The 27,881-nt window shown below is 43.2% G+C and overlaps 1 protein-coding gene across 3 annotated transcripts in view; it reads left to right on the top strand.

Moving 5' to 3' along the window:
• KIF15 (kinesin family member 15) overlaps positions 1 to 27,881 on the top strand; it is a 47,837-nt gene that overhangs the window by 6,805 nt on the left and 13,151 nt on the right. For all 3 annotated transcript variants that reach the window (XM_045199840.3, XM_053930469.1, XM_053930470.1), the window contains 19 exons: positions 1,634 to 1,671; positions 4,497 to 4,594; positions 5,837 to 6,016; positions 7,098 to 7,307; positions 9,080 to 9,205; positions 9,393 to 9,515; positions 13,920 to 14,043; positions 14,554 to 14,630; positions 14,855 to 15,064; positions 15,824 to 16,001; positions 17,632 to 17,794; positions 18,442 to 18,583; positions 20,296 to 20,493; positions 21,342 to 21,449; positions 21,875 to 21,980; positions 22,910 to 23,075; positions 26,065 to 26,215; positions 26,423 to 26,508; positions 27,732 to 27,801. In XM_045199840.3, coding sequence (XP_045055775.2) covers positions 1,634 to 1,671; positions 4,497 to 4,594; positions 5,837 to 6,016; positions 7,098 to 7,307; positions 9,080 to 9,205; positions 9,393 to 9,515; positions 13,920 to 14,043; positions 14,554 to 14,630; positions 14,855 to 15,064; positions 15,824 to 16,001; positions 17,632 to 17,794; positions 18,442 to 18,583; positions 20,296 to 20,493; positions 21,342 to 21,449; positions 21,875 to 21,980; positions 22,910 to 23,075; positions 26,065 to 26,215; positions 26,423 to 26,508; positions 27,732 to 27,801 — 2,554 coding nt within the window. The remainder of the gene's footprint in view (positions 1 to 1,633; positions 1,672 to 4,496; positions 4,595 to 5,836; positions 6,017 to 7,097; positions 7,308 to 9,079; positions 9,206 to 9,392; positions 9,516 to 13,919; positions 14,044 to 14,553; positions 14,631 to 14,854; positions 15,065 to 15,823; positions 16,002 to 17,631; positions 17,795 to 18,441; positions 18,584 to 20,295; positions 20,494 to 21,341; positions 21,450 to 21,874; positions 21,981 to 22,909; positions 23,076 to 26,064; positions 26,216 to 26,422; positions 26,509 to 27,731; positions 27,802 to 27,881) is intronic.

Here is a 27,881-nt window from a genome sequence, read left to right on the forward strand (position 1 = left end):
ACTTTGCACTTTGAGGGACACCCAACCAAGGCACACTGGTCAGGGCCCTAGCAATAGACTTTTAAATTTTATTTATGACTAGAGGTTTTTAATAGGATATAGTGAATTATGTAATTCTTTTTGAGCAGCTGATGCTTTTTTTGTGTGTGTGTGTGCCTTGATTCATCTATAATTGGCTCAGAACACAAGAAAATGAAAAATAAATTAAGTTTAAAGCTTAGCTTAATATGGTACATACATTTTTCCTTGAAAATTTGCCTTTGCTTTTTATAATTCTTTAATTGCATTCGGCAGAACTAAATGTTCTCTTGAGCAGTGAGGCATATAACTATTTTCTCATTTGTCTTCTCAAGAGAAGAAATATTTTTCTTTCCACAGAATTTTCTGAGTGGTAAAATTCAAAAATGAGTTTGAAATAACAGCTACAATTGCCAGAGATTATGTATCTTTAGAAGTCTTTTCTCTGAAGACCCTCTAGGCACACTAATCGTAATATTTAATTTGTGGCATATTAATTAATAACTTAATGGAAATTGCTTTTGGTAGTTGAGGAAGGAAATGAAAGGCCCTTCGAGAGAAATGAGTGGTTTAGTTGTTGGGTGAGCATAGTTTCTGATTTTCCTGAGAGTCTCGCGTTCTAGAGCAATTGTTACCCCTGTCCCCTTCGCTCTTAACTAGGGGACTCAATAGTAGCCATTTCTCATTCTGAGTTACTAAAGAACTTTTTTTTCCTACTTCCACAAGAAAGGGGTAAATAACTAGGCCATACTGTTTTCTAGCTTTCGGGGCATTGAACCAAAAAGTAAATTCCAAATCTTATATTTGTGCTATAAATCCAAGCTAAAGGCATTTGATACCCTGACTGACCTCTGTCTTCAACATAAACTTTGAGTATTTTGTTGCTCCTGTCCCTCGGGATGGCTGAGGGGCTGCGGCACTACACACAGACACTCGGCGGGTGGCCGCGGCCGGGAGGCTCAGTGGGACAGAGATCATCCTGGTGCACCAAGGTTGGGGGCTCAGTCCCCGGTCGGGGCGCGTACAAGAGTCAACCAGTGCATGCATAAATGAGTGGAACAGCAAATCAGTGTTTCTCTCTCAAGTCAATAAATAAAATGTAATTAAAAAAAATTAAGACCTATAACAAAAGGATTTAAAAATTGGTTTATTTTTCAAGGCAGAATTTAGGATAGAAACTGCTGCATTATTTAGAATTGCAGAAACTGGAAACAAAAGTCTGGTTTGTTCTGGTTAAATAAATTACACATTAGAGAATACTATGCAGCTAACAAAGATGAAGCTGACCTCTGTTGACTTAGGAAACCGTCTGAGGTAAGATGTAGGGAAAACCAGGCTGCAGAGCAGGCACGCAGGCATTGTCCCAGTGCTGTACTCGAAGACCCCAGTGGCTGTGTTGTGTGACCCGGAAGCACTTATCAGACAACAGTGGGGAGCTCTGAGTGGGAGGAGAGAAAGGAACTGGATTGTTCGCCTTTTACCTAATGTAATTCAGAAAAAGGAAGTCAGCTCTTTGTGGGGAAAATTTATACCTGAGTAGACCATATTAAAAAGTAGGAGGGTAGTCTTACAAATTGCACATGTAAAAATAATATATAACACATTCTTTTTACAGTGGACAGACTGGCTCAGGGAAAACATTCACTATGATGGGTAAGTAAATTAAAGATCAACATTTGCTAGCTTAATCTACTTTTTCTGTGATAATAGCACCTAGCATATTTTGGGGGAAGGCATAATTTCTATACATACATAATGTGGACCTCATAAAATTGGGGGCAGTCCCCAGGCTTCTGTCCGATCTGAGTTCCATGAGAACAAAGTCCGGGTTTGCAGCCGTGTCCCCAGCGCGATGCCCAGCACAGAGCAGGTGCGCAGCAAAGAGTCTCTGAATTGTGGGCAGCGGGTTTGTTTGTGTTTCTAAGCCTGCACAACCACTACCCAGATCCAGACCCCACCACCCCATCCCCCAAGCAGGTGTTACTCTGATTTCTCTCATCACTAGTTTTGCTTGTTTTTGACCTTTCACAGATGAGACTGTACCGTATGTACTCTTTGTGTCCGGCTTCTCTCTCTCAGCATCGACTCTCAGGACTCCCATGTATTGCTGCATGTCCTGTTGCTGTCTGGCATTGTACGAGTGTGCCACCGTCTTCCGTTCTTCTGTCGATAGACATTTGGGTTGTTTCCAGTTCGGACCCTGTCAATAATGCTGCTGTGAACACTTTTTCTTGTCTGCATCTTTTAAAGTCATTTCTGTTGGGTGTGCATCTAGGAGTGGGGTTGCTGGGTCATGGCATATGAGTGTTCAGGTCAGTAAATACTGCCAACAGTTTTCCCAAGTGATACACAGAGGCTATAATGCTCCACATCCTTGTCCACACTCGACACTATCAGTTTGAAAATTTCAGCCGTTCTTGAGTGTGTTTAGTATTCTCCCCTGTGTGTTTTATTTGCACTTCCCTGGTGTCCAATAACAACTGACATACGCTTAGTGGATATTTGACTAGCCTGTCAGTAAAATGTCCATTCAAGCCTTTTTTCCATTTAAAAAATTAGCTTGTCTCTTTTTTTACTCATTTGTGGGGATTCTTCATAAAATAGATATGGCCCTTTGTCTAAAATACAGATTTTCCTCTGGGTTTTTCATTGGTGTAAAGTTTTTTATTTTTATGTGTCCAAATTTCAAAGTTTTTAAAAATAGTTTCTGAATTGTAATTAGTAATAAGGAAGATCTGCCCCTCTCTGAGATTATAACAATAGACAATTGAGTACTTACAATATGTCAAGCACTCTTCCAGGCTCTTAGGGACCACTCAAATACAAGGGAATCTTGGGGTCTTTTGGGTCTTATATTCTTGGGGGGGGGCACAGTTATAAGCAAATAAATGTCTGCTAATTATGCCAGAGGTAGTTAGAGCTATGAAGAGAAAAAAAGAAGGTGGAAAAGAGCAAGGGGACGGGGCAGCCATTATAGGTAGGTTGCTCAGCAAAGGCCTCTCAGGCGGTGACATTTAAATAGAATTACTAAGTGGAATGAACGTGAACCATGAAACTATGTGGGAGAAGAATCTTCCAGGCAGAGGGACTGCAAATGCACCGGCCGAAATGGGAGTGTGAAGAAGAGTATTCGAGGAACAGCAGGAAGGCCCCTGGCCCCTGGGTGGGGTTTTCCAGAATTTGGGGCTGGTAGGAAGGAAGGCTGGAGTTGAAACCTGAGGCCAGGTCCTGGGGGGACTGGCAGGGATTTTGGATTTTGTTATGCCTGTGATGTACAGTCCTTGGAAGGTTTTGTTTGTTTGTCTTTTTAAAGGATTATGTATAATGAAAGGGGTTGCTTCAGGCATTAAAAGGATGTGTGATTAAGAGGATTACTTCAGGCAGCTGCCTGTAGTAAAGACGCAGGAGGGCCTCTGTAGTAGGAGGGCCTATGGGTATGGTGAAGCAGGGTTAGGGGCTGAGGCAGTGGAGTAGGGACCGAATGGCGGAGGGGACTGAAACGGTGAGCAGTGTGTTGAGTATCTGTGTTACTTACCAGAAAATGTTATAAAACGAGCTGTACGCTCGCCTATTATTTGTCCTTTGTGTTCAGTTACTTGCATTTTTCTACCACTACGATAGGTATTCTTAAGGTACAGTTTACAAGGACTATTTAATATATTCCAGGTATAGCACACCAAGACAATGGTAACATTTAAAATTTTTTCTGTATCTTTCTTGTATACACCAGGATTTTGTTAGTTCCTTTGGTCTCTAAGGCATGTTAAAACTTATAATAACTCCTAGATCTTTTCTAGCTACAACTTTTTTTCTGGTATATATAGCTATAGCAGAATTAGTATTCTGTAAAATCCTGCTATTTACATATCCACTCACATCTTCCCCTTTCCCCAGTGTTAACAGCATAGAGACAGGAGTGCTCTGCATTGTTCTGTCTCCATAGAAATCTTTTGAAATATTCTTATAGTATCTTTTTTACCAGCTTGGCTTTTACTGCCAAATTTAAAAAATCGTAGCTAATGCTAGTACTTAGTAATAACTTATGAGGTAGTTACCACCATTATTATTCCATTTTATAGTCAGGAACTCCGAGAGAAGTAACTAGCCTGTGAGCACACAGCCAGTGTGAACAGTTAACAAGTAAAGTACAATTGTTTGGTATTCCTGCTCATTTTGGTACCTGGCAGGAGGAAATGTTGCAAGCGTGGTACACCTAGATGGCTTTTTAAATTTATTAAACAACAACTACTTTTTAGAGCTGGTTAGTGGTTATTGTGGGTTTTCCCCTCAGGCCCACTGATAGACAGGTTCAACTGCGTGATCTTTTAGACTCAGATGTAACTTACTTGGCGTCACAGGTAGGAAACTGATTATATAATGTGTCATCTTATTTCTGTCTAAATTGTCTGTTAGTGTTGCCATTTTGAAGGACTCCTGTGTTAACAAAAATGAATAGCTATATATTTTACATTTTTTAGGACCATCTGAATCTGACAATTTTTCTCATAACTTGAGAGGAGTAATCCCACGAAGTTTTGAATATTTGTTTTCCTTAATTGATCGTGAAAAAGATAAGGTAAAACTTCTGGAAAAAAAAGAGCAATACTATTTTGAGAAGTTAGCTACTAGTCATAATATATGGAGGGGGTGGTACTTTACAGTGTGGACAGGCTGGTGTTTTTATTTTCTAAAAGCTTTTAGTATATAAAACATGCATCATCCATGAACCCAGACTGCTGCTTTAAAGGAAGAAAGAATGTAGTGCTTCCTAGGCTTTTAGATTTCGGAAGAGGGAAATCGTAAAGAAAATCTGAACTGAAGAAAACAGTTTCACTGAGCTTCATCACCTGCCTTTACCTAAGCTCACGACCAACTGCAGGTGTTCGTAGGTCCTCATGACGTCCCGTAGTGACAGGTCCTTTGTTACCTCCCTTGCTGCACCTGCTACCACCTGACTGTGATCTCCTTGCTCACCTGTGGTGTGGCTCCATCATCCTGGGGATCTGGGCTTCCCTCTTCCATTGGCTCCCAGGTTAGGCCATTCTCACAATTGTGCTTCTTTAGCTTGGTGAATTACAGGCATAGCAGCCATTGCTGTTCTGTTTTAAGGAGACTGGTGTGTGTGTGTGTGTATAATATATAACATTTATTTACGGAAACTTCCTAACCACTGCCGTTAGAAACACACATTGCATATCAGCGACATGTTTAGTGCCATGCATTTCTGTGGTGAAAAATTCAATAGAGCCCTGGCTGGTGTGGCTCAGCGGACTGAGTGCAGGCCTGCAGACCAAAAGATGACTGGTTCAATTCCCAGTCAGGGCACATGTCTGGGTTGTGAGCCAGGTCCTCAGTTGGTGTGTGAGAGGCAACTTATAGATGTTTCTTTCACACATCAGTGTTTTTCTCTCCCTCTTTCTCCCTACCCCCCTAAAAATACATAAAATATTTTTTAAATTTTCAATAGGGAGGTTTTTAAAATAAGTTGTTTTTGGTCTTTTGAAGTATACTACCACCTTCAAGTAAAACTATGAGGAAGTCCAATATATAAGATAGATAAAAATGAAATTGCTCAGCCCTGACTGGGAATTGAACCCACAACCTTTAGGTTTACAGGATGATGCTCCAACAACTGAGCCACACTGGGCAGAGCTAGTTACCTCGATTTTTTAAAAACTGGCTTTTAGGTATCTTTCCTGGTATCAAGGATAAGACTGTAGAAAATTTACACTTGTGAAGCAAGTGAAAGATTAATGCTCGTGAAAGATAGGGATGCATGCACGAAAATAACACATCTAAACCAGGCTTCTCTGTACAGGCTGGAGCTGGGAAGAGCTTCCTTTGTAAGTGCTCCTTTATTGAAATCTACAACGAGCAGATCTTCGACCTACTAGACTCTGCATCGGCCGGACTGTACTTAAGGGAGCACATCAAGAAGGGGGTCTTTGTTGTCGGAGCGGTGGAGCAGGTGGTGACCTCGGCTGCTGGGGCCTACCAGGTAGCTGCACTGGAGCGTCTGGACCCTTAGACACAGGCACAGGCTGTGAGGTGCACCTTGATCTCAGCAAAAGCGAGACCTGAGCCGCTAGCAATATTCTGTAAAGACATGGCACAGAGTGTTCATGAGAAGGGAAGAAAAGCGTGTGACAGTGGTTTATAGATCTCTCCCCGTTAAAACAGAACTTTGTGCCTCTTGATTTTGCACTATTTTGGTGCTGTTCAGTCCAGTCAGGCCTCTTAGAAACCACCCTGGATGACATGGGGACATTTCGTAGTGTCCATGTTTCTTTAGTGGGTCCTCCTGGGAGCTGCTGCTTTGGCACACACATTGCATGTCAGCGACATGTTTAGTGCCATGCATTTCTGTGGTGAAAAATTAGAGCTACAGGGATCTGTGTTCTCCAAACCAGCTGCACATACTGGGTCCTTGCTGTGCCAAACAGAGTCCTCAGACTGGGAGTGTCACCTGGGGGCTTGCTACAAATGCAGAATCTGAGGCCTTACCTTACACCTACCGAATCAGAATATGAATTTTAACAGGATCCCCAAGTGATTAGTGTGCATGTTACAGATTGAGATGTCCTGAGCTTTGAAAAGGTTCAGCTGGCTGCATGCCACACAATAGTGAATAGTAAAACCAGGGGTTGACCTCATGTTCATCTGATTCCAGAGCCTGCAAACTGAACCTTTGTGTGTCCTGCTTGCCGTAGGGCATAGGAAAGGAGAACAAATACTTGGTGGACAAAAGCTGACAAAACTGGGGGCGTGGAGGTCATTCCAAGATTTGTCTCGTCTAGGGAAAGAACGGGTTCAGAGAGGTTTTCTGATTTGCATTAAGTTAACACAGATAGCAAATGGCAAAACCGGTTCTAGATCCTGTGCCTGCCTTCTGATTCCCCATTTGTTCTCTTTCCATAACATGAGGAGGGGACAGAAAGGAAAGGGAAGGAAAACTACCTTGCGTGTATATTCCTCAATAGATCAGCATTTTTTCTCACTACTTTTTACAGTTTTCACACTGATGTTTTTGGCTGTTGTGACCACTTGGAGGCTGTGCTGATATGTTTCCTTCTGCCTAGGTGTTGTCTGGAGGATGGAGAAACAGGCGCGTGGCATCGACGTCGATGAACAGAGAATCCTCGAGGTCTCATGCAGTCTTCACAGTTACAATAGAGTCGATGGAGAAAAGCAGTGAGACTGTGAACATCCGAACCTCCCTGCTCAATCTGGTGGATTTAGCAGGGTCTGAAAGACAGAAGGACACCCATGCAGAAGGGATGAGGTTGAAGGTAAGAATGGAATCATGGTCTTCAGCTGAACTTGTGTGTGAATTCTTACTAGAGGTCAATACCAACTTAAGTGTTGTGAGGGCTACAAAGGAATAAGATATTGTAAAAGGTATAGAGGTTTTTGTTAGGTAGGATCATACATAGGACAAGCCTGTCAGTAGCAAGAGTATTTGAATTCATGCCAGAAGGGATGATATAGTACAAGTGGCAGCAGGGGTCAGAGGGAAAGGGATGTGGCAGGGACTGCTTGGCGGAAGTGTGAGAAAAGCGTACTCTTGAGCTGTGTTCTCAAGGGGCCAGGATTTGGACAGGGAGGGAGGAGCGGGGACACATGCCCCACAGGGCAACATCTTAAGTGTTACTGTGGATACAACGTGAGTTTGGCTTTTCAGCGTAGATCAGTGGGTGGCTGGGCTGGAGGCGCAAGTTGGCCGAGGTTGTTGAGGATGAGTGCCTGGCCAGGTTTGCTGTCAACTCTCCAAACACTGAGAGACACAAGTTTTGAGTGATTTCACACAGAAAGCCTGTTCGTACAAACTTAGCCATCTGGCCCACCCCTGCCAGGTTCATGAGCAGGAGCCTAAAGAGAGAGCAGCTGCTGTTCCGTCCTTCACGTTAGGGCTCAGCACCCAGGCATAGGCCAGGTTGTTAACAGTGGGGTCAGAGGTTCTCTGCCCTAAGTGTTGCTGGTATGTATACATGTACTGTCCATAAAAGGTCTGTGGATTCTACGGATGCTCATATGTTAGGGCTGGGGACAAACAGTCGGAAATGGTGGAGGAGAGTCTACTTTTTGCATTACAAGCAAGGATTTGAGCCTCCTGAGCTCTGAAGCAGTTTTGGACAATCTCAGGCTTGTTTGTGTTGAGATGTGAAGCAAAGAAAAAGCATATGTTTATAGTGGGACATATGCCAGGCTTTTTCTAAATGCTTTACATGTATTAACTCACTTAACCTTCCCAGCAACTCTGGGAAGTAGGTACTGTAGTCGTTTCTATATAAAGAAACTGAAGTAAATTGTTCTGGAGCGCACAGCTAAGAGCAGTGCCGAGACTCCAGCACAGGGGTGCTCTGGGCCCCGGACAGCGCTCCCAGGCTTTCTGGTTTGCGGAGCAGCAGCTCGGACTCAGTGCATCGAGCCTCATCATCTCCGTGCTCTCTCCTTTTTCCTCTGCTCCCCCCACTGCAGACTGGTTATTGAAAGACACTTCCTACAGTAAAAATCCAGTGTCACGTATTTAACCCAAACACTCTTTCTCCCCAAACCACTGTTAAAGGGTAATTCTTACACTTTAGAGAATTAGACAGTTTGCTTGTAACGACTCCATCAGTGACTTTGTAGGACATGGGGGCAGGTCATGAGTTACCACACCTTGATAACAGAGCATGCGTTGTAACATAGAAGTACGAAAAATGTGCCTATTAATGCGCTGCTCCAACTTTTCTTCTCTGTTCTTTTCTAGTTTTTATCCCTGCTGATAGGTCAATTTAAAGCTGTTACAATGATGAGGTGACGCTGATTTTTTTTTCCCTTCATGTGATTTCCGTGTTTGTATTTGAATGCTAAAATTACCGTATGTGTCAAACAGGAAAAGGTTAGGGGATGGTTGAGGACATCTTTTTGCTGAAAAGTTAAGTTGTCTTTAACTGTCACGTCCTTGACTGGACTTACCTTTCCATCCAGAATTGTCACCTTTGCTAGGTATATTTTAATTCAAAATACTAAAAAGAAACTAGTGTCCCTAAATTTTTGTCTTTCCTCGATGCCTTAGGAAGCAGGTAACATAAACAGATCGTTGAGCTGCTTGGGCCAAGTGATCACCGCCCTTGTCGATGTGGGCAACGGAAAACAGAGGCATGTCTGCTACAGAGACTCCAAGCTCACCTTCCTGCTCCGGGTAAAGTGCGCGGTCAGGCGGCTTGGTCGGGGCCCTGAGCCCTTCTTTGGTTGTGCTCACTATGGCTGATAGTTGGATAATTTCTCAGCCTTTTAGCAAAGAGAGTGGACGTTTTCTTTGCTTAAAAAAGATCTTGCAGTTTCTTCCCTGAAAATGTGTATCATTAAACATTTGTATCATTAAACAGGACTCCCTTGGAGGTAATGCCAAAACAGCCATAATCGCAAATGTTCATCCTGGATCCAGGTGTTTTGGGGAAACCCTGTCAACACTAAATTTTGCTCAAAGGGCCAAGCTGATTAAAAATAAGGTAAAATACTGAGTACAGTGAAGTAAATTGGAAAAATACTTGAGCTTGTAGTATCTCACTTTTGTGACTGCCCTAATATTAACAGTAGCTTTTATTTATTTCATTGTGAAATCTCAACTCTCAGCAAGATTTTTATTTCCTCTTTCCTAGCCTTCTGTATTACTGATGTAATCTGATACCTAGATTAATTACTATGGTTAACACTTAATTTGTTTGCCTAGTTTTTTGTTAAGGGATGGAAAAAATTTTACTTTGTAATTGAGTTGGAGACTGAATTTATGTACCTAAACCATGCTACAGAGGTGTGGGGGGGGTGGCAGGGGAGGATGGATAAGTGGGTGGGTGGTGGTACAGATTCACCCTGAAAAATAATTTGACGATGTTGAAGAAGTTGGCCTTTCATCTTGCCTATAACTACAAAGGTTCTCCATTTTTCTTTATATACTAGAAGCCTCCTTGATGTACATGCACACCAGTGGTCACAGACTTGTCCTATAAGGGGCGATGGTAAACATTTTAGTCTTCTTGGACTGTATGGTTTCCGTCCGAACTACTCAGCTCTGCCTGTGTAGAGAGAAAGCAGCCACAGACAATGCCAACACAGGGGCGTGGCTGGGTTCCCATATGGCTCTCCAACACAGGCAGCGGGCTGTGTGCGGCCCATGCTCCAGCAGCACTTTGCCAACTCCTGGTGCAGACTGACACAAGGCCAGGGAGTCCCCCACTTGTCTTGGAGAGGTTGAAGGCCCCTTTTGTTCCAAATGAAAGAATCATAATGCCCTAAATTGGCAGATTAATTTCTATCTTTTTTTTAAGATTTTATTTATTGATTTTTTTTGGCGGGGGGAAGGGAGAGAAAAAGAGAGGGAGAGAGACATTGATGCATAGGAGGAACATTGATTGGTTACCTCTAAAAGCTGCCCCCCCCCACCCCCAACTAGGGACCTGACTGGCAACCCAGGCATATGCCCTGACCAGGAATTGAACCAGCGCCCTTTTAGTTCATAGGCTGGCATTTAATCCACTGAGTCACACCAGCCAGGGCTCTTCTATCTTTCAAAGGAGAAATTGATTGTTCTTACCCCTAAAGTAGACTCCTGATTATCTTATCATGTAAGAGTGAAGGGGTCCATGTTCCTCTTCCCTGAGTAAGTCAGAAGAGTATAGGCTTAGTTTCATTTGTTTTATTGGACATGACCCTCCTTGGACATTTGTGCTATCAGGAAGAAAAGTCACTAGAGCTTCCTGACCCTGTTTCTTGGGACTTATCACAAGTTTGTAGAGAGTACAGACCTGCAGGAATCAGTAGAATTATGAGGTCACTGATGTGACAGTGATGTCAGAATTTACAGGAGTGCCTTGTAATGAGCCTGGCCTTAAGAATCAGAAGCAACTAGGGATGACTTCTTAACACATGAAACAACAAACCAGGAGCCATACACGAGTCACTATCAATGGTAAGCCCCCTGCTGCAGCAAAGTGGCTAGGACATCTGGGACTTACTTACGGGCGAACTTGTAGATCTTTCCTAATGTGCAGACCTGGCTTAAGAGGGGACATGAGCCCTGACTGGTGTGACTCAGTTGGGTGTCATCCTGCAAAGCAAAAGGTCACCAGTTCGATTCCCAGTCAGAGCATGTGCCTGGGTTGCGGGTTTGTCCCTGGTCAGGACGCGTACGAGAGGCAACCAATTGATGTTTCTTTTTCACATTTATTTGATGTTTCTTTGCCTCTCTTTCTCCCTCTCTTCCCCTCTCTAGAAATAAAATCTTTAAAAAAAAAGCAAACAAAACTGGAACACCAGAACCTTGAGGCTTTTTCCTCAGTGGAATATTGGGTATTTCATAGCCGTGTCCCTTTTATCTGGTTGGTACTCAGAGGTTGCCTCTTGTTATCACCCTGTAGGTTTTATGAGTCTTTTTCAACTTCTTAGATGTTGTCTCAAATAAGAGATTTCTTTAAGAAAATTTCTTAAAGACACATTTCTTTTTTTTTTAATATATTTATTGATTATGCTATTACAGTTGTCCCATTTCCCCCCCCACTCCACTCCATCCTGCCCACCCCCCTCCCTCCCACATTCCCCCCCCCCATAGTTCATGTCCATGGGTCATACTTATAAGTTCTTTGGCTTCTACATTTCCTACACTATTTTTACCCTCCCCCTGTCTATTTTCCACCTATCATCTATGCTACTTATTCTCTGTACCTTTACCCCCCTCTCCCCCTCCCACTCCCTTATTGACCACCCTCATGTTCTAGTTGTTTGCCTAGTTTGCTCTTGTTTTTGTTTTATGTGTGGTCGTTAATAACTGTGAGTTTGCTGTCATTTTTACTGTTCCTATTTTTGATCTTCTTTTTCTTAGGTAACTCCCTTTAACATTTCATATAATAAGGTCTTGGTGATGATGAGCTTCTTTAACTTGACCTTATCTGAGAAGCACTTTATCTTCCCTTCCATTCTAAATGATAGCTTTGCTGGATACAGTAATCTTGGATGTAGGTCCTTGCGTTTAATCTTGAGTAATGTAATTATGATGTGCCTTGTTGTGTTCCTCCTTGGGTCCAGCTTCTTTGGGACTCTCTGAGCTTCCTGGACTTCCCGGAAGTCTATTTCCTTTGCCAGATCAGGGAAGTTCTCCATTATTTGTTCAAATAAGTTTTCAATTTTTTGTTCTTCCTCTTCTCCTTCTGGCACCCCTATCATTCGGATGTTGGAACGTTTCAAGGTGTCCTGGAGGTTCCTAAGCCTCTCCTCATTTTTCCAAGTTCTTGTTTCTTCATTCTTTTCTGGTTGGATGTTTGTTTCTTCCTTCTGGTCCATACCATTGATTTGAGTCCCAGTTTCCTTCTCATCACTATTGGTTCCCTGTACATTTTCCTTTGTTTCTCTTAGCATAGACTTCATTTTTTCATCTGTTTTTCAAACAGATTCAACCAAGTCTGTGAGCATATTGATAACCAGTGCTTTGAACTGTGCATCCGATAGGTTGGCTATCTCTTCGTCGCTTAGTTGTATTTTTTCTGGAGCTTTGAAGTGTTCTGTCATTTGGGCCATTTTTTTTTTGTTTGTCTTGGCGCTTCTGTTACTTTAAGTGGCGGAGCCTTAGGTGTTCACCGGGGCAGGGTAACGCTGGTCGCTGCGCTGTGACGCTGTACGTGGGGGAGGGGCCGAGAGGGAGCAATGGCGCCCGCCTCACTCTCCTCCGGATTTCAGTCCTTCACTCCGCTACCCACAATCAAACTGGGCCACTCTGGTGCTGGTTCCCGAGTAAGTGGGCCTGTGCACACTCTAGGCCCCTGTGGGTCTCTCCAACGACTTCTCCTGTGAGGCTGGGAGTCTCTCCTGCTGCCGCCCCAACCCCCAGGGGCATTTTCAATCAGAGGTTTGAGGCTTTATTTCCCCGAGCTGGAGCCCTGGGCTGCGCGGTCTGCTTCGCTGCCCGCCGTTTGTCCGGTTTATCTGTGGGCGAATGTGGTGCCGCAGGGTGCTACCCGCCACTCTGCCTGCCCCACTCTCCGCCACTCTGAGTCCGGCCCTCTGGGTTTATCTGTGCCAATGTGGGGCCGCAGGGTCTGCTAGTGCTCGGACTGCCTGCGCCATTTGTCCCACACTCCGCCAGTCTCAGTCCCGCCACAGCCACAGGAGTCCTCTCCACCCCGGTGCCCGTCTCCGCCCCTCCTACCAGTCTGGATGAATGTTTATTTTCTATTTTGTTGGTGTTGGTCCCCCTTGCTGTTCGATTCTCTGTCAGTTCTGGTTGTGCGAGGAGGCGCAGTGTGTCTACCTATGCCGCCATCTTGGTTCCCCCAAGACACATTTCTTTAAAACAGACATTAAGTGTGGTGGTAAAACAGAAATGGAGCTGTAACACTAACCTTTCCCTCCCGGAGGGGCTGTTAGGACATACAAGATTGGATCCCCTTGGAGAGGGAGGCTTCTGCCAAGCCGATGGTGCTCAGGCCAGCACTGTGGTCCATCACACCTTTATATCACGCCCAGGGGGGTGCGCTTTTCTCCATGGGGGCTGGGCTGTCTGTCCCAGGGCTCGGGAAGAAAGCAGTGTGCAATACACGTACTCAGGTCCCAGGGGTGACCCAGCCCAGCAGGGCCCAGGGCTACGCAGCAGAGCGGAGACCTAAGCGGGATCAGGCGGGAGGAGGTGTGGTGAGGACGGGAAGAGTCTCTGGCTGGGGGTCTGAGCACAGGGGGATGAGACTCCCTCCCCTCAATAGCACAGCATCCTGGTGGCCTTTTGACTGTTCACCAGACAATCCCTCTGAGTCACACAAATGTGAACAACAAGACTGTACTTCTCCCAGAGCATTCTTTTTGTTGTTGTTCTTGTTTTTTAGTTTTTCACAAAACATTCTTTTAATGCTTCTTAAAACATTCTTGAATAGGCAGTGGTAAATGAAGACACCCAAGGCAACGTGAGCCAGCTCCAAGCTGAAGTGAAGAGGCTCAAAGAACAGCTGGCCCAGCTTTCTTCAGGGCAGACAGCAGCAGCGCCCTTTCTGGCCAGAGGTGAGACGCGCACGGTGCTCTGTGCCCAGAGGGAGGCCGAATGCGGGCCCTCTGCGCCAGGCACGCCGCCATGAGGCTGCTCCTGTTTTCCCACCAGTGTCTGTTTCTCTTTGTTCCCCCTGGGGAGGAACATGGTGCTTGGTCTGGAGCCAGGTACAGATTCCACAGTGCTGGGTTCTGAGATATCTGGGAAGCAGGTGTAGAGATCATTTTGAATAATAAAAGTGCTAAGAAGACATACTAAAAAATCTCATCTTGATCCACTTCTAAGATTTGGTTATATCACATATAACTTACATATGTTTACTAAATAGAATGAGAGAGGCTTTCCTTTAAGGAACAGCTGATGTGGGGGCTGGGTTAGTTGGAAATCCATGACCTGCAGCTAATAATTTGATTCTTGTAGATTGAGAGCAGTCAGTCAGAGGCCGTTTTAGCTCATCTCTTGGTTTTCGGATTTGAGAGATAAAACTTTCTTACCCTTTCCCTTTCTTCCTGGGTCGATAACAGACAAAAATGAGACTGATTACGTGAAGTGTTTCCAGGAGGCAATGTTGCTGTTTAAGAAGTGTGAACAGGAGAAGAAGGTAGGAAACTGAGTTAGTGCAAAGGGGTTGCAAGAGTTTTAGGCTTTACTGTGTGAGTGAGGGATGCCTTTCTGAGAGGAGTAAATGGCACCGGGAAGTAAAACAAGGAAAGCTGTCAGAAATCTAATTTTGCCTTTGAGATCAAGTGGGAAGTTAGTATTTGTTGCTTAGAGAAAGTGAATTATTTTTTCATGTTTAACCAAATTATGACTTTTTTTTTAAAGTCTCTGGTAGAAAAAGTTACCCAATTAGAAGACCTCACCCTCAAAAAAGAGAAATTTATTCAGTCTAATAAGATGATTGTGAAATTCCGAGAGGACCAAATAATGCGCCTGGAGAAGCTCCACCGGGAGTCGAGGGGGAGTTTTCTGCCTGAGGAACAGGACCGGTTGCTGTCGGAGTTGAGGGACGAGATCCAGACTCTGCGAGAACAAGTGAGTGCGTGACACTTGCGGTATTTCTGAATACAAAGGACACCAAGAGCAAATAAATTTGTGGCCACATTCTTGCAATTCAACAGGTGTTTAAATGAATTAAACTGGCAGTATGATTGCAGAATCCACCCCCCACCGACCTTTTTTCCCAAAATTACAGGACCTGAAGGGAAAAGCACTCCGCCCAGCAGGTCAGGTCTAGTTCACTCCTGTGCACAGTTGCCTGGATCGAGTCCCTTCACAGTTTCTTTCTTTGTTGTTTTTCTTGTTGCCTGGGAAGGATGGATAGTTAATCTAGGCACGTCATTGAAAATAAAGATAATTGGTTATCAGCTTTGTGTGTCTTTCGAGAGATTTTATGCATATTCAAGCCAACATGTATATTTTTACTTTATGTCCTTTTGTATAAAAGGCAGCCGACTGTATGTTCTTTTCTGCACCTTGCCCTTTTCACGTAGTGTGTCTTGGAGGGCATCAGTCCTACTTGTAGTTTCCTTATTCCTGTCTTTGTGCAGTTAATATAAGCAGCCTCCTCTGCAAGAAGAGTCAGCTGCCGTGAGTGTCCTTATGCTTATCTCCCAGGCGTCTGGGTGGAAGGTGCAAGGGTGCAGACCCCGACAGAGAACTCATGCGGTCTGTCACCACGAGTGCCACACTGCTTTCCTCGGTGGTCGCAGCGGCTACCACGCCCAGTGCCTGTGACATCCCTAAGGACACCTTTGTACATACATACGTCTGCCATTCTTCTGTGTCGCGCAGGTGGAGCACCACCCCAGAGTTGCCAAGTATGCCATGGAAAATCAGTCCCTCAGGGAGGAGAATAGAAGACTGAGGTTGTTGGAGCCCGTGAAAAGAGCCCAAGAGGCGGACGCCCAGACCATTGCAATGCTGGAGAAAGCTTTCTTCGAGCTGTCTGGCACAGAGAAAGCCGACCAAAGTAAGAGGGTCATTGTGTACATGCCTGGGAGGGGCAGGGGCTGTGTTAAAGGGCACTTTGTTGCCTTGCATGGAGTGTCTTGGTGTCAGCCTCGAGACCTGACGTGCTCATTTCCTATATACACAGGGGTTGTGTATGTTACCAAAAGCTATTTTCTGTACTTTTCTCACAAATCAGAGTTAGTGCCCACCCTGGCTGGTGTGGCTCAGTGGATTGGGTGCCAGCCTGCGAACCAACCAGTTCAATTCTGGTCAGGGCACATGCCTCTCTTGGGGGCCAGGACCCCATTTGAGGGCATGCAAGAAGCATCTGAATGATGTATTTCTCACACATCAATGTTTCTCTCCCTTCCCCTCTTTCTAAAAATAAAGAAATAAAATCTTTTTTTAAAAAACCCACGAGAGTACTGTCCTGGCCAGTGTGCCTTTTGTGAAAGTGGCTTATTAGCCCTGAACCTGACTTACAGGCTTAGCCTGTAGTGCATAGTCTGGGGTTTAGCAGGGAAGTCTGTGGTTGCTCCATTTTTAGAGTGAATATTTTCATGGCCTTGTATCATATTCTGTCTCAGCAATTTTGTTTCTGTTTAGGTTGAAACTTAGAAACTTTAATCTTCTTAATCTGCATGCGTAAAGAAACCTGTTTATCTACTTTTTGAAATTTTTTCTCTTTTTTTTTTAATTTTTTCAAAATTTTTTGAGAGGGGAAGGGAGGGAGAAAGAGGGAGAGAAACATCAATGTGTGGTGCCTCTCGCATGCTCCATACTGGGGCCCTGGCCCACAACCCAGGCATGTGCCCTGACTGGGAATCGAACCACGACCCTTTGGTTCTCAGTCCAGTGCTTAATCCACTGAGACGCACCAGCCAAGGCTGAAATTTTCTTTTCCAAGCTTTTTTTCCATTCTGTTTGTGACTTAATAAAAGAATAAAATTCTCAGAACATGGGTTGTGGAGAGATTAAGATTTTAGATATTTTAAAATCAGGTTTCCTGTATTATTTCGACTACTTTTCCCTACAATGTTCTGTATTTTGTTGGCCATTTTGACCTCAATTGTACCTTGACTTACTACCCTTGAAAAATGATAATGGCAATTTCGGGACCCTGCCATCTTTAAAACAGACACCATTCCCTAGACAACCGCTCCGTGCCGTTTCCCCACACTGAAACTCGGGGGAGCACTGTTCACCGTGTTCAGTCTTTCAAGTAATCCCTGAAAATTAATCTTTTGTACCTGGTAGGTGATACCAAGTTCCTTTAACTTGCTGCTTTTGCTATTTGTTTCCTTTCCTAAAATTCGTCAGCCAGTAACATTAGCTGCCAGTACTAATTCCTGCCAGGCTCACCTGGCGAGGTTTCTCCTCCAGCATTGTGCATGTTGCACCTCGGGCTCTGCTCCTAAGGTGTTGTCTTAAACATGCCTCTGTCCCTTCCTGTGTCTTCTCAGTTTCTCACAGACAGCTTCTAGTGCCTTGTCACATCGTGTGGTATCTGTGTCTCCTGATGAGTGACAGGTTCTTGTGTTTCAGGGTCCACCTTCCCATTCATTTCTCATTTTTCCTTCCTGGTGCTTCAAAACGGATCCCTGGCAGGGAACTTAGAAAACATATTCTGTTACTTTTGTCTTTCAAAGACCAAGTCGTTGACTTACCAGGTCAGCAAGCATTTTCTCCAAAAGCTGCAAAAGAGCCACATTCGTTAGCAAACACTGAGAAGCTAAAAGCACAACTCCTACAAATTCAGACGGAGCTGAATAATTCAAAGCAAGAGTATGAAGAATACAAAGAACTAACTAGGTAAAGTATAAATGCATATTCATGCTTACTTATTTTCATATCTTTTTGTGTTTATTTATTTTAGGGCTTGACATTGTCAATTCAATTCAGCATTTTACTCAAAGTATTGGCTTGTTTTGACATAAGGGAAAAGGGCTTGCCTGTAGTTTCGTTTTTAAATTGAGGTATAATTAACATAAATTTCTAGCTCTTTAATAATATATTTAATGACTAGATAATAGGAATGTTTTAATGTTGAGATGAGTGTCTGTTGAACTTGCATAGTAAAGTATTTGTCTGGCCACCATATTGAAATCACTAATGTTATGAATTAAATCTGGATTTTTAGACATTTTAGAGTTTAGGATTCTTACTTATTGCTCTTTGAACAAAGGAAAACCACACTTGTATTAAAACAAAGATGAGTCCTATTCCAAAATACAAATAAGTGTTTTTAAATAGCACGTCGCACACGGAATCATCATGGGCCGTGTGGGCTTTGGACTGGAGCTCCGCCGTGTGCTCATTGCACACCCTGAACAGTCATTGGTCTCTGCGCTGTGTTTTTCCCAGCTGGAAAGTGAGATAGTGGTGGAGCTAGGTGAGAGCTCTACAAATGTGTGCTATTACTTATTACCTAAAACACCCAATTTTATAATGTCTTTTAGGAAAAGGCAGCTAGAATTAGAATCTGAACTTCAGTCTTTGCAAAAAGCGAACCTTAATCTTGAAAACCTTTTGGAAGCAACAAAAGTCTGCAAGCGGCAGGAAGTTTCTCAGCTGAATAAAATTCATGCTGAGACCCTGAAGGTAGGTCATCTGAAGCAGTGCTCCAGTCTTGGACCCCGGCTGTCCCAGTTTGTGCCTCCAGGCACAGGCAGCGTCCTGCGCAGGCAGTTAAGCCAGGGTGACACTAGTCCCAGTGCTCTGGTGTGGACCCAGTGGCAGGGTGGGGCAGGGATGTGCACCCTGGAGTCAGACCTGGCTTCAGGTTCTCGTCTGCCACTACCCTCCTGCAGGGTTTCCTGACTTCTGAGCCTCACATTTATTGTCTGTGAATTGGAGATGAGGATAATTTAGTTGCCTTTTAGGTTTATTAGAGCATTAAGTGAGATAATAAAGTATCTGGCACCTTAATTTTCATTCCAGGTTTTACATTTTCATTCCCCTCATTTTTAGTGAGGTCACACATCTTTCTGTGTCCATTGTCCACTTCTCTGTGCTTTTCTATGGAAAAAGAGCCCAGTTTTCTATTACTTGATTTGTGGGAGTTTTTATGTGTTAGTCTTTTGTCTGTTATACCTACTGCCAAAATACTCTGCCATCACGTTCCTTGTCTTTCATCTTGTGTGTGATCCTTTTGTTAACACAGAAGTTTTAAAATTTTCATATAGCCAGGTTTATTGTTTCTTTACCTTTGTGACTTCTCTCATTTATTTTTATTATTTTTTTCAAAAAACTTTAAAAGATTTTATTTATTTATTTATTTTTAGAGCGAGGGGAAGGGAGCAGAAAAGAGAGGGAGAGAAACAGTGTGGGAGAGAAACATTGGGTTGCCTCTCGCACGCCCCCACTCACGCACACCCCCATCCGGGGGTCTGGCCCACAACCCAGGCATGTCATCGAACCAGTGACCATGTCATCGAACCAGGCATGTCATGCCTAACCCAGTCAGGGCTTCTTTCATTCATTTTAAAAGCCCAGACAATTTCAACATCATCAGTAAATTCTATTTTCTTTTATTACTTTTATGCATCTGCTATTTTATTTTTGAGTGATATGGCATAGAGATTTAACTTTTTCAACAATCCATGTTTTCTTCCCGCTAATTTGGTTGGACAAAAAGTTACTTTGATTTTAAAGTAAAAATAAAAGACACATTTTTCATTTTAACCAATAAATTGTTCTATTTCTGGACTTTGTGTTTTCTTGCAATGTTCTATTTGACTATTCATATTCTAATAATGCACTTTTTAAACGACCTTTCCTGCCCTTAAAATGTATTTTTATATTGGCCAGGGAAGTCTTCCCAAATTTTTTTTTATCTTCTTACATATTTATTCTTTGTATAAGGTTTGAAATTGGCCTATCAAATTTCAGTTTTCTAAATTTTACTAGAAATGCTTAAATGTCTGCAATAAGTTGATAGATTTGGCCCTGGCTGGTGTGGCTCAGTGGACTGAGTGCCAGCCTGCAAACCAAAGGGTCGCCCCAGTTTGATTCCTAGTCAGGGAACATGCCTGGGTTGCCAGCCAGGTCCCCAGTAGGGGATGCGCAAGAGGCAAAGACACATTGATGTTTCTCTTCCTCTCTTTCTCCTTCCTTTCCCCTCTCTCTAAAAATAAATAAATAATTTTTTTTTAAATTGATAGATTTGTTTCCACTTGGGTGTATCTGTGCCTCCTCTCAGGGATGCTTTTTTTCTGTTTATTAATAGAATTTTAATTTTACTACCTTTGTTCACACAATTATATTTTTGGTATGTGCTAATATTGTTTTCCATAATCATTTTTTTCCTGCAGATTATAACTACACCAACCAAGACTTATCAGCTTTGGTCCCGATCAGCACCAAAATTAAGCCCTGAAACAGGGACCTTGGGGTCTCTGCACACTCAGAATTCTAGCAAATTAGATAATGATATCTTAAATGAGGCACTTCCACCTGAGATGAATGAACAAGCTCTTGAGGCCATTTCTGAAGAGCTTAGAATGGTGCAGGTAATATTTAGTTTCAGAAAAAATTAAATAATTAGATATTTATTTAAACAAATTTTATTTATCATTTTAACTCTGTAATTTGCAGTTTTCAGACCTGTTGAGTATGTTCTTGAGTATGGGTTTGTGAGGTCCCTGGCTTAGAAACCAAACTACGTTTGTTCTTTCAATTCACTTTGCAATATTCAGCAAGTTATTTTTCAGTGTCCTGGGGCTTTGGTTCTTTTATGTGTAAAAGAGCCAGTTTGCCACAAACTTCAGGTTCCAGAACTGGTTTGAATATATGGCACAGTGCTGTATCTGCTGAAGAAAATTGAAATATTTGAAAGACATGAAATATCTTGTCTTATTACACATGAAATTTTAGACAGCTTTTGCTATATTTGAAATAACATGAAATTTGATTATCTCAGAATTCTGGTGATTTGATTTTTTTAGAGTTTTTGTACTGAATAGTAAAGCTTAAAATGAGCCACACCACCCCAAATTCCAAAATGTTGCCCATTTTATGGCAAGGAGTCCTTTCTGGTGAAGTCATTCTGCGTAGCCCTGAGAAAGCTTCTCAGCAGTCTCAAGGTAGCTCTGTGGTTTAATCCATGGTTTTAATTTTAATCATTTCTTTCCTATGTGTTTCAAGATACCCACTTTGACAGGCCACAAGTAGAATTCCGATATATAAGAAGTCATTAGTGCAGTCTTTTGAAATGCTTTTCTGGCTCCAGACTGGCCTCTGATACCTTTGTCCGTCCATGTGAGATTCTCAGTTTTGTTTTTATAATGCAGAGGAAATGGTGGAATGTTTGAGATTTCCATTAAAAGACTTTTTGACAACTGAAGATTTCATGTTACAGGAACAAATGAGTGCCCTTCAAGTCAAGTTGGATGAAGAAGAGCATAAAAACCTGAAGCTTCAGCAGCGCATTGACAAGCTGGAACATCATTCTATGCAAGTGCAGGAGGTAAGACCGAGAGCATGGCCTCAGGACTGAGTCCGGTCCCCAGAGTAAAGTGAGCATCTCCGGGGGAAATGAGTTCGCAGAGCCCAGTCAAGGCTGATTTGAGTTGTGGGTTGTACTCTCCACTTTGTTACTGCTGTGCATGCTGCTGCGATACAGAGACACCCCCCACCCAGGCTGAGCTATGGCCCCCTCAGTCCATAGCGCACCTGGATCCCTTGCTGTTTGTCCAGAAGAAAGTGGGATGGTCGGTTAAGGTGCCTGCAGGGATCCCTCCTGCATCCTCACTGTAGTTGACGGGAACAGCCCAATTTCTTCCTGTCAGAGACTTGGAAGCTAGGTTTTAAAGAGAGAGACACGGTGGTGATTTGGAGTGTGTCTTAGTGTGCTGGTGTGCCCTTTCCAGTAAGGCAATCTCCTTCCCACAGCTGTTCTCATCGGAGAGAACTGATTGGACCAAACAGCAGCAAGAGCATCTCTCACAGTTGAGCGACCTTGAAAAGCAGCTTCGGGACACTCAAACTAAGAATGACTGTGAGTTTGAACAACCTGGGGCTTTAATATAAATACTGGAAGTCAGCGTCTTTGCACTCATATGAATGGATCTTGTCCCTGTGTTTTTGGTTGGTAGTGTTTTGTTTGTTTTAATTAGACATCCAGACTTGAGTTTGCCTGGCGGTGGTGCATGAAAATAATATACTGTAAAGGGTAATTTGCTTTAGGACAGCTCACAAATGATACAACTGTTTGCTGAAAGTTTTAATGCCGCTTTGAAAATGAATTGCCTTCAGTTCATAAGATGAGTAATGTTTTGTTTTTTATTAATCATTCATTTTTCAATTACAGTTTGAACAATGTTTTAAAAGTGACAAAGCATAAATTATATGGTGGTGTATATTCATACATGTAGGAGTGTCATTGATTTTCAGTTTATTTCTCCTTTCATCAAAATATTTGCAGTACTTTGTAATAATGCTGAAACAAAAAAGACAGCCATTCAATTTTTTTTGCTCTAAGAAGTTACCTAATTTTACTTTCAATTGGAGTGCCCTTGGAAAACCACAAGTATTTACCTCATTTTCGAAAGTCCTGGCACATTTCCAAGGGGTTTTCAAAATTAAAATTAGGTCACTTAAAATATGTTATATACCTTGATTTTTTTTTCTTATAAAGAGTTTTGATGCAAATTCTAAATAGTAGAAAATCATATGATATACAAGTCAGAGACAGATGATGTTACTTCTTCCTTTTTTCTTAGTAAAAAAGGAACCATGAGTGTGGGAGAGGGAGAAAACAGAACTCTCGGTGCTCCCATCGCTCAGTACCTGGCACGTGCCACGTGGCTGTGCAGCATCGACTTTATTTTGCTGCTTTTGTTTAGACGCCTGTTGTTTTTATTTGCCTGCTTTGTAAAAACTGTGTGTAGAGAAGCCTGCTGAGGATATACTTTGTTTGTCTTTTAGTTTTGAAGAGTGAGGTGCATGACCTGCGAGTCGTTCTTCATTCTGCAGACAAGGAGCTGTCTTCGGTGAAACTGGAGTATAGCTCATTCAAGGAGAGTCAGGAGAAAGAACTGAGCGACCTTTCCGAAAGACACATGCATGTACAGCTCCAGCTAGATAGCGTCAGGTAGGGAGGGTTGTTTTGTTACGAGTGGACGAGTGGCCGGTAACCCAGGACTCCCAGAAGTGCCCCTGCTGCAAACCCAACGCCAGCTAGTGAAACCGAAAGTCAATTTATTGGCTCACAATGTTGGGAAGGCTCGGGTCCATTGTGATATCAGGGGCAAACTAGGTTGCGTCTCAAACAGTATTGTCACGGTGCACCATTCTTCTATCTCTCCTGCTGTCTGTCTCTCCCTGCCTTTCAGTCCCCGCTCTGCTTCCCTCTGGGTCGCCCTCATTCTGTCCTGTTGAGGGCCTTCCTCTGTGTGGCAGGGAACAGATGGCCTCACTGTTCCATATTCGCCTCCTAGCATAACTCTTGTGAAGAAATCCTGCCTCCCAACAGCCACATACCAGCCTCCGGGAGAATTGGAATTGGTCTTGCTTGAGTCGTCTGCTTCCCTTTTGAGCAGTCACTCAGCAAGGGTGTGAGGTGGTATTGGCCCAGCAAGGTGATACGCCTGTTCCAGGGGGAGAGGTGTGCTCTCATGAGAAGAAGGGATAGCCCTGGGAGACCTAGTCCGTAGTTGTCACCTTGGGCCAAGGTAACTCCAGAGGCTGGCTGGTTCGTCTAGTGCGGGCAGAAGAGAAACAGAGTAATCTAAGAAGGAATTTGTTTTTACTGTTTTTTTTTTCCTTGCTAATTTCAGCCTTTTGTAAAATGTAACTTAAAACTGTTGTGTGGTTTTGATACTGTCCCCTGGGTGTGTAGCGGCACTTTAATACTGGACATTGTGAAGGTGGCACTGTGAATGTGATAAAGTGACCGCTCAGTCCAGAAACCCCGCTGGTCGGCAACCTGGGATTTAATTTTTATGGAGATTGCAAAAGTTAAAGCCTGTAGCTAATGAATATTTTCTGATTATACAACAAGGAATTAAAATAGAGGAAGGGCCCTGGCTATATGGCTCAGTGGGTTGAGTGCCAGCCTGCTCTCCCAAAGCTTTGCCAGGGTTGTGGGCCAGGTCCCCAAGTTGGGGACGTGCGAGAGGCAACCGATTGATATAGTTCTCACATATCGATGTTTCCCTCTCTTTCTACCTCCCTTCCTCTCTAAAAATAAATAAAATCTTTAATAAAAAAAATAAAATAGAGGAAGAAAACAAGATCTATAGGCCAAATCCACCCACGAATGTCCTTTTATCAGGCCTGCTAGTGGTTTTTTTTTTAATTAGCATAGTTTTTTTTTATAAGAGCTTTCTTATTTTTTAAAAAATCCATATATTAGCATCTTTTTAGAAATTACACTGTTGGGTGGCACAGGACCCACAGGGCTGCAGGGTGGCCCTCGGCTGTCCTGTGAGTCTCTCCTGCCCTCTAGAGGGTGTGTGCTGAGTCAGCACCACCTCTGCCAGCCTGTGCTGTGTCCCCAACAGCAAGGCTGCTGGGCAGGTACCATTTACCATCAGGTGCACTGTCGTTTTTACTTTTTTCTTTTATTATTTTTAAGATTATTTTCAGAGAGAAAGAAAAGGAGAGAAACATTGATCTGAGAAGGAAACATCAGTTGGTTGCCTCTTGAACCTACAACCCAGGCATGTGCTCTGAGCGGGAATCAAACTGGCAGCCTTTCACTTTGGGGGATGACACTCAACCAACTGGGCCACACCAGTCACGGCTGCTGTTTTGTTTGTTTGTGAAGATTTTATTTATTTTTAGAAAGAGGGGAATGGAGGGAGAAAGGGAGAGAAACATTGATGGGTGCTGGATACATCGATCAGTTGCCTCTTGCCACGCATATGCCCTGACTGGGATTTGAACTGGTGAGCTTTTGGTTCATAGGCTGGCATTCAATCCACTGAGCCACACCAGCCAGGGCAGGGCTGTTGTTTTTTCTTACACCTGGCATTTATTTTTAATATCTGAATCACTAAAATCTAATCCTGGCTCTGTCGTAAACTAATTCTGAGTGATTTTTTTTTGAAAAGTTACTCTACTAATCTTACTGGATCTTAATTTCTTTGTGTTTAAATGTTAGATCTAAAATGTTAGGTATCCACTATATTTAGCTATGTACTTAAATTCTATCTTAAAAACATCAGGTTTTTCCTTTTAAATTGGACATAATTTAATTGTTCTCAGAGTCTCAGATTGAACATGGATTACATCACTTACTGGGCGCTTGTACTCCACTGGGGCACTCTCCCTGCAGACGCGTTTCTTGAATTACTTTGCCTGCTTTGTGTATACAGTTTGTGTTGTAAATACATCTGTTCCCCCCACGCCCACTATAGTCTACACTCTTTAACCAACTGATTTTTGCCACTTTGTAGTTTGCTGCTCCTGCTCTGCTTTCAGTTGGTACAGAGCTAGATCCCTGTCTCCTAGCCTTCTGTGTGAAAGCTGGGGCATCCGTTTTGGATGGCCCACAAGTCAGGTTCATTGTTACTAGTTCTTGGCTGAGTTCTGGATGGTGAGCATGGCACAGTATGTTGGGGAGCTGACCTGGAGGGCGGAAACCTCCAAAGCAGTAAATAATAATCATGCGAATCAAAGATGGTTCTGTCCTGTGGGAGTTTACACTCTTGCTCAGCTTGAAGCCACATTTGCCATCTTGAAAACCCTCTGTAGAGTTGGGAGACTATGTAGTGAATGGCTAGAGTTAAGCTATCCACAGAGTTAGTGGCCAGTCCCTAGGTTACACGAGGGTTAGGTCTGGGACCCCTGAATTGGCGCCATTCTAGATTGCCAATCAGTTGAGCATGTCTGAAACCAGGGAGAGAGAATGAAGAAGGGAAGGAAATGGCTGCAGGTGGACACGCCCGCCCTGTCTTGTCTGTCTTCCGTGTTCGTGCGTCTGGGCCTCTCACACCAGTGCTCCAGGGGCCTGAGTCAGTCAGTGCTTCTGTCAGTTGGGAATGGTCTGTAGCTGGGGTAGATTGAACTGCAGACAGTCTGCCCAGAACTACATTAATGTTTATATTTACCATTGTGAAAATGTTTTCCTGATAAAGATTAGAAAATGAAAAGCTTCTTGAGAGCAAAACCTGCCTACAGGATTCCTATGAAAACTTACAAGAAGTAATGAAGTATGAAATTGACCAACTTTCCAAAAACCTCCAAAACTGCAAAAAAGAAAATGAGACTCTGAAATCTGATCTGAATGTAAGTTAAGAAAGGTACTGGTTATTCCCGAATTTGTCCTGGGTGTGTGGCCACTCCCTGGGGTACAGGGCAGGCACTGTTGGGGCCTCTCCCTAACTTCCTGTGGTGGCCTGGCCGTGGGGCCTGCCGCCCAGGAAGTCCTGATGTGTTTGTTGCCTGCACATTGCTAGTAAGTTACTTAAAATCCCATGTCACGTTGTCTTTTAGAATTTGATGGAGCTTTTTGAGGCAGAAAAAGAACGCAATAACAAATTATTATTACAATTTGAAGAAGATAAAGAAAACAGTTCTAAGTGAGTGCCATTTATTTTTTCCATTAGTTAACTAGAATATCATTTACTGCCCACATTCTCTATCTTGTTTTTCTTAACTGTTCATACCCTGCAGTTATTTTTTTCTAAAGCATTCCAAAAATGAATAACCTTTTTTTAAAAAAAAATAAATGACTATGCAGAGAAACTTAATTTTTTAAAGCATTCAATAACTAGCCATGGTAGCTTTTTTTTTTAAAGATTTATTTATTTGAGGTGAAGGGAGGGAGAAAAGGAGGGAGAAAGAGGGAGAGAAACGAGGATGTGACAGATGTTGATTGGTTACATCTCCACGCCCCCTACTGGGGACCTGGTGCATAACCCAGGCATGTGCCCTGACTGGGAATTGAACTGGAGACCGTTTTGGTTCACAGGCCTGTACTCAGTCCACTTGAGCCACACCAGCCAGGGCAGCCATGGTACTTTTTAAATGAATGGTGGTGATCAGAATTCAGGGCCTTCGGTAAATAAGTCACAGTGTTTATTATTGGAAGGTGGGGATTGATTTTTATTTCTGTCTCTACCACTGTTTTTCTAGCTGACCTTTTTTTCTCCTGGTCCCTTAATATGAATGCCATTATCTTTCTTCCTTTTCTCTCCGAGTTCTTTTCCTTGGTGATCTCTGTCAGTCTCATGGTCTCAGCCAACTGGATGATACTACTCTTATAAGAAGAATCGTATTGTTTATTGAGCAGATGCTTTTACATTTCTTACTATGAGACAGAGTCTCTTCTGGACCCTGGAACACAGGGGTGAATACATCTAATGAGTGCAGATATCTGGTTGGGAAATGGGCGGTTAACTTGTAGTTACTCATTCAAACACTGGGTGATACCCGGCAAGCCAGGCATTATTCTGGCTAACACTCGAACATTCACAGAAAAGACACTGATCAGTGCCCCTGTTCTCATGAGTTTTACATTCCAGCACAGAGAGGGAGGCAACAAACCAGCACGCACAGGAAGTTAGATGTGTGTTTGGGAACCCGAAGTGCTTTGACAGAGATGAACTGTTGCAACACCAAAGTGGGCCATCATTCCAGGACTGTGGACGAAGTGGGTTCAGATGTCTGGCTCGCACGGAACACAGCGCCCGGCACCAAGTTTGTGCCTGATAAAGTGTAGTTTCACTGCACTGAATCTCTATAAATAGTTCCTGTTTTCGCTGAACAAAGTCCGGAGTAAAAGATGCCTCTTCTCTTCCAGAGAAATCTTAGACGTCCTTGAGGCTGTGCGCCAGGAGAAACAGAAAGAGATGGCCAAGTGCGAGCAGCAGGTAAAGTCCTTTGCTCCGACTCTAAACTCTGAGCTTCGTAATGTTTCCTGATGTCGAAAGAGGTTTATTACAACAAACGT

Source organism: Desmodus rotundus, chromosome 8 (assembly GCF_022682495.2).
Source record: "Desmodus rotundus isolate HL8 chromosome 8, HLdesRot8A.1, whole genome shotgun sequence".
NCBI lineage: Eukaryota > Metazoa > Chordata > Mammalia > Chiroptera > Phyllostomidae > Desmodus > Desmodus rotundus.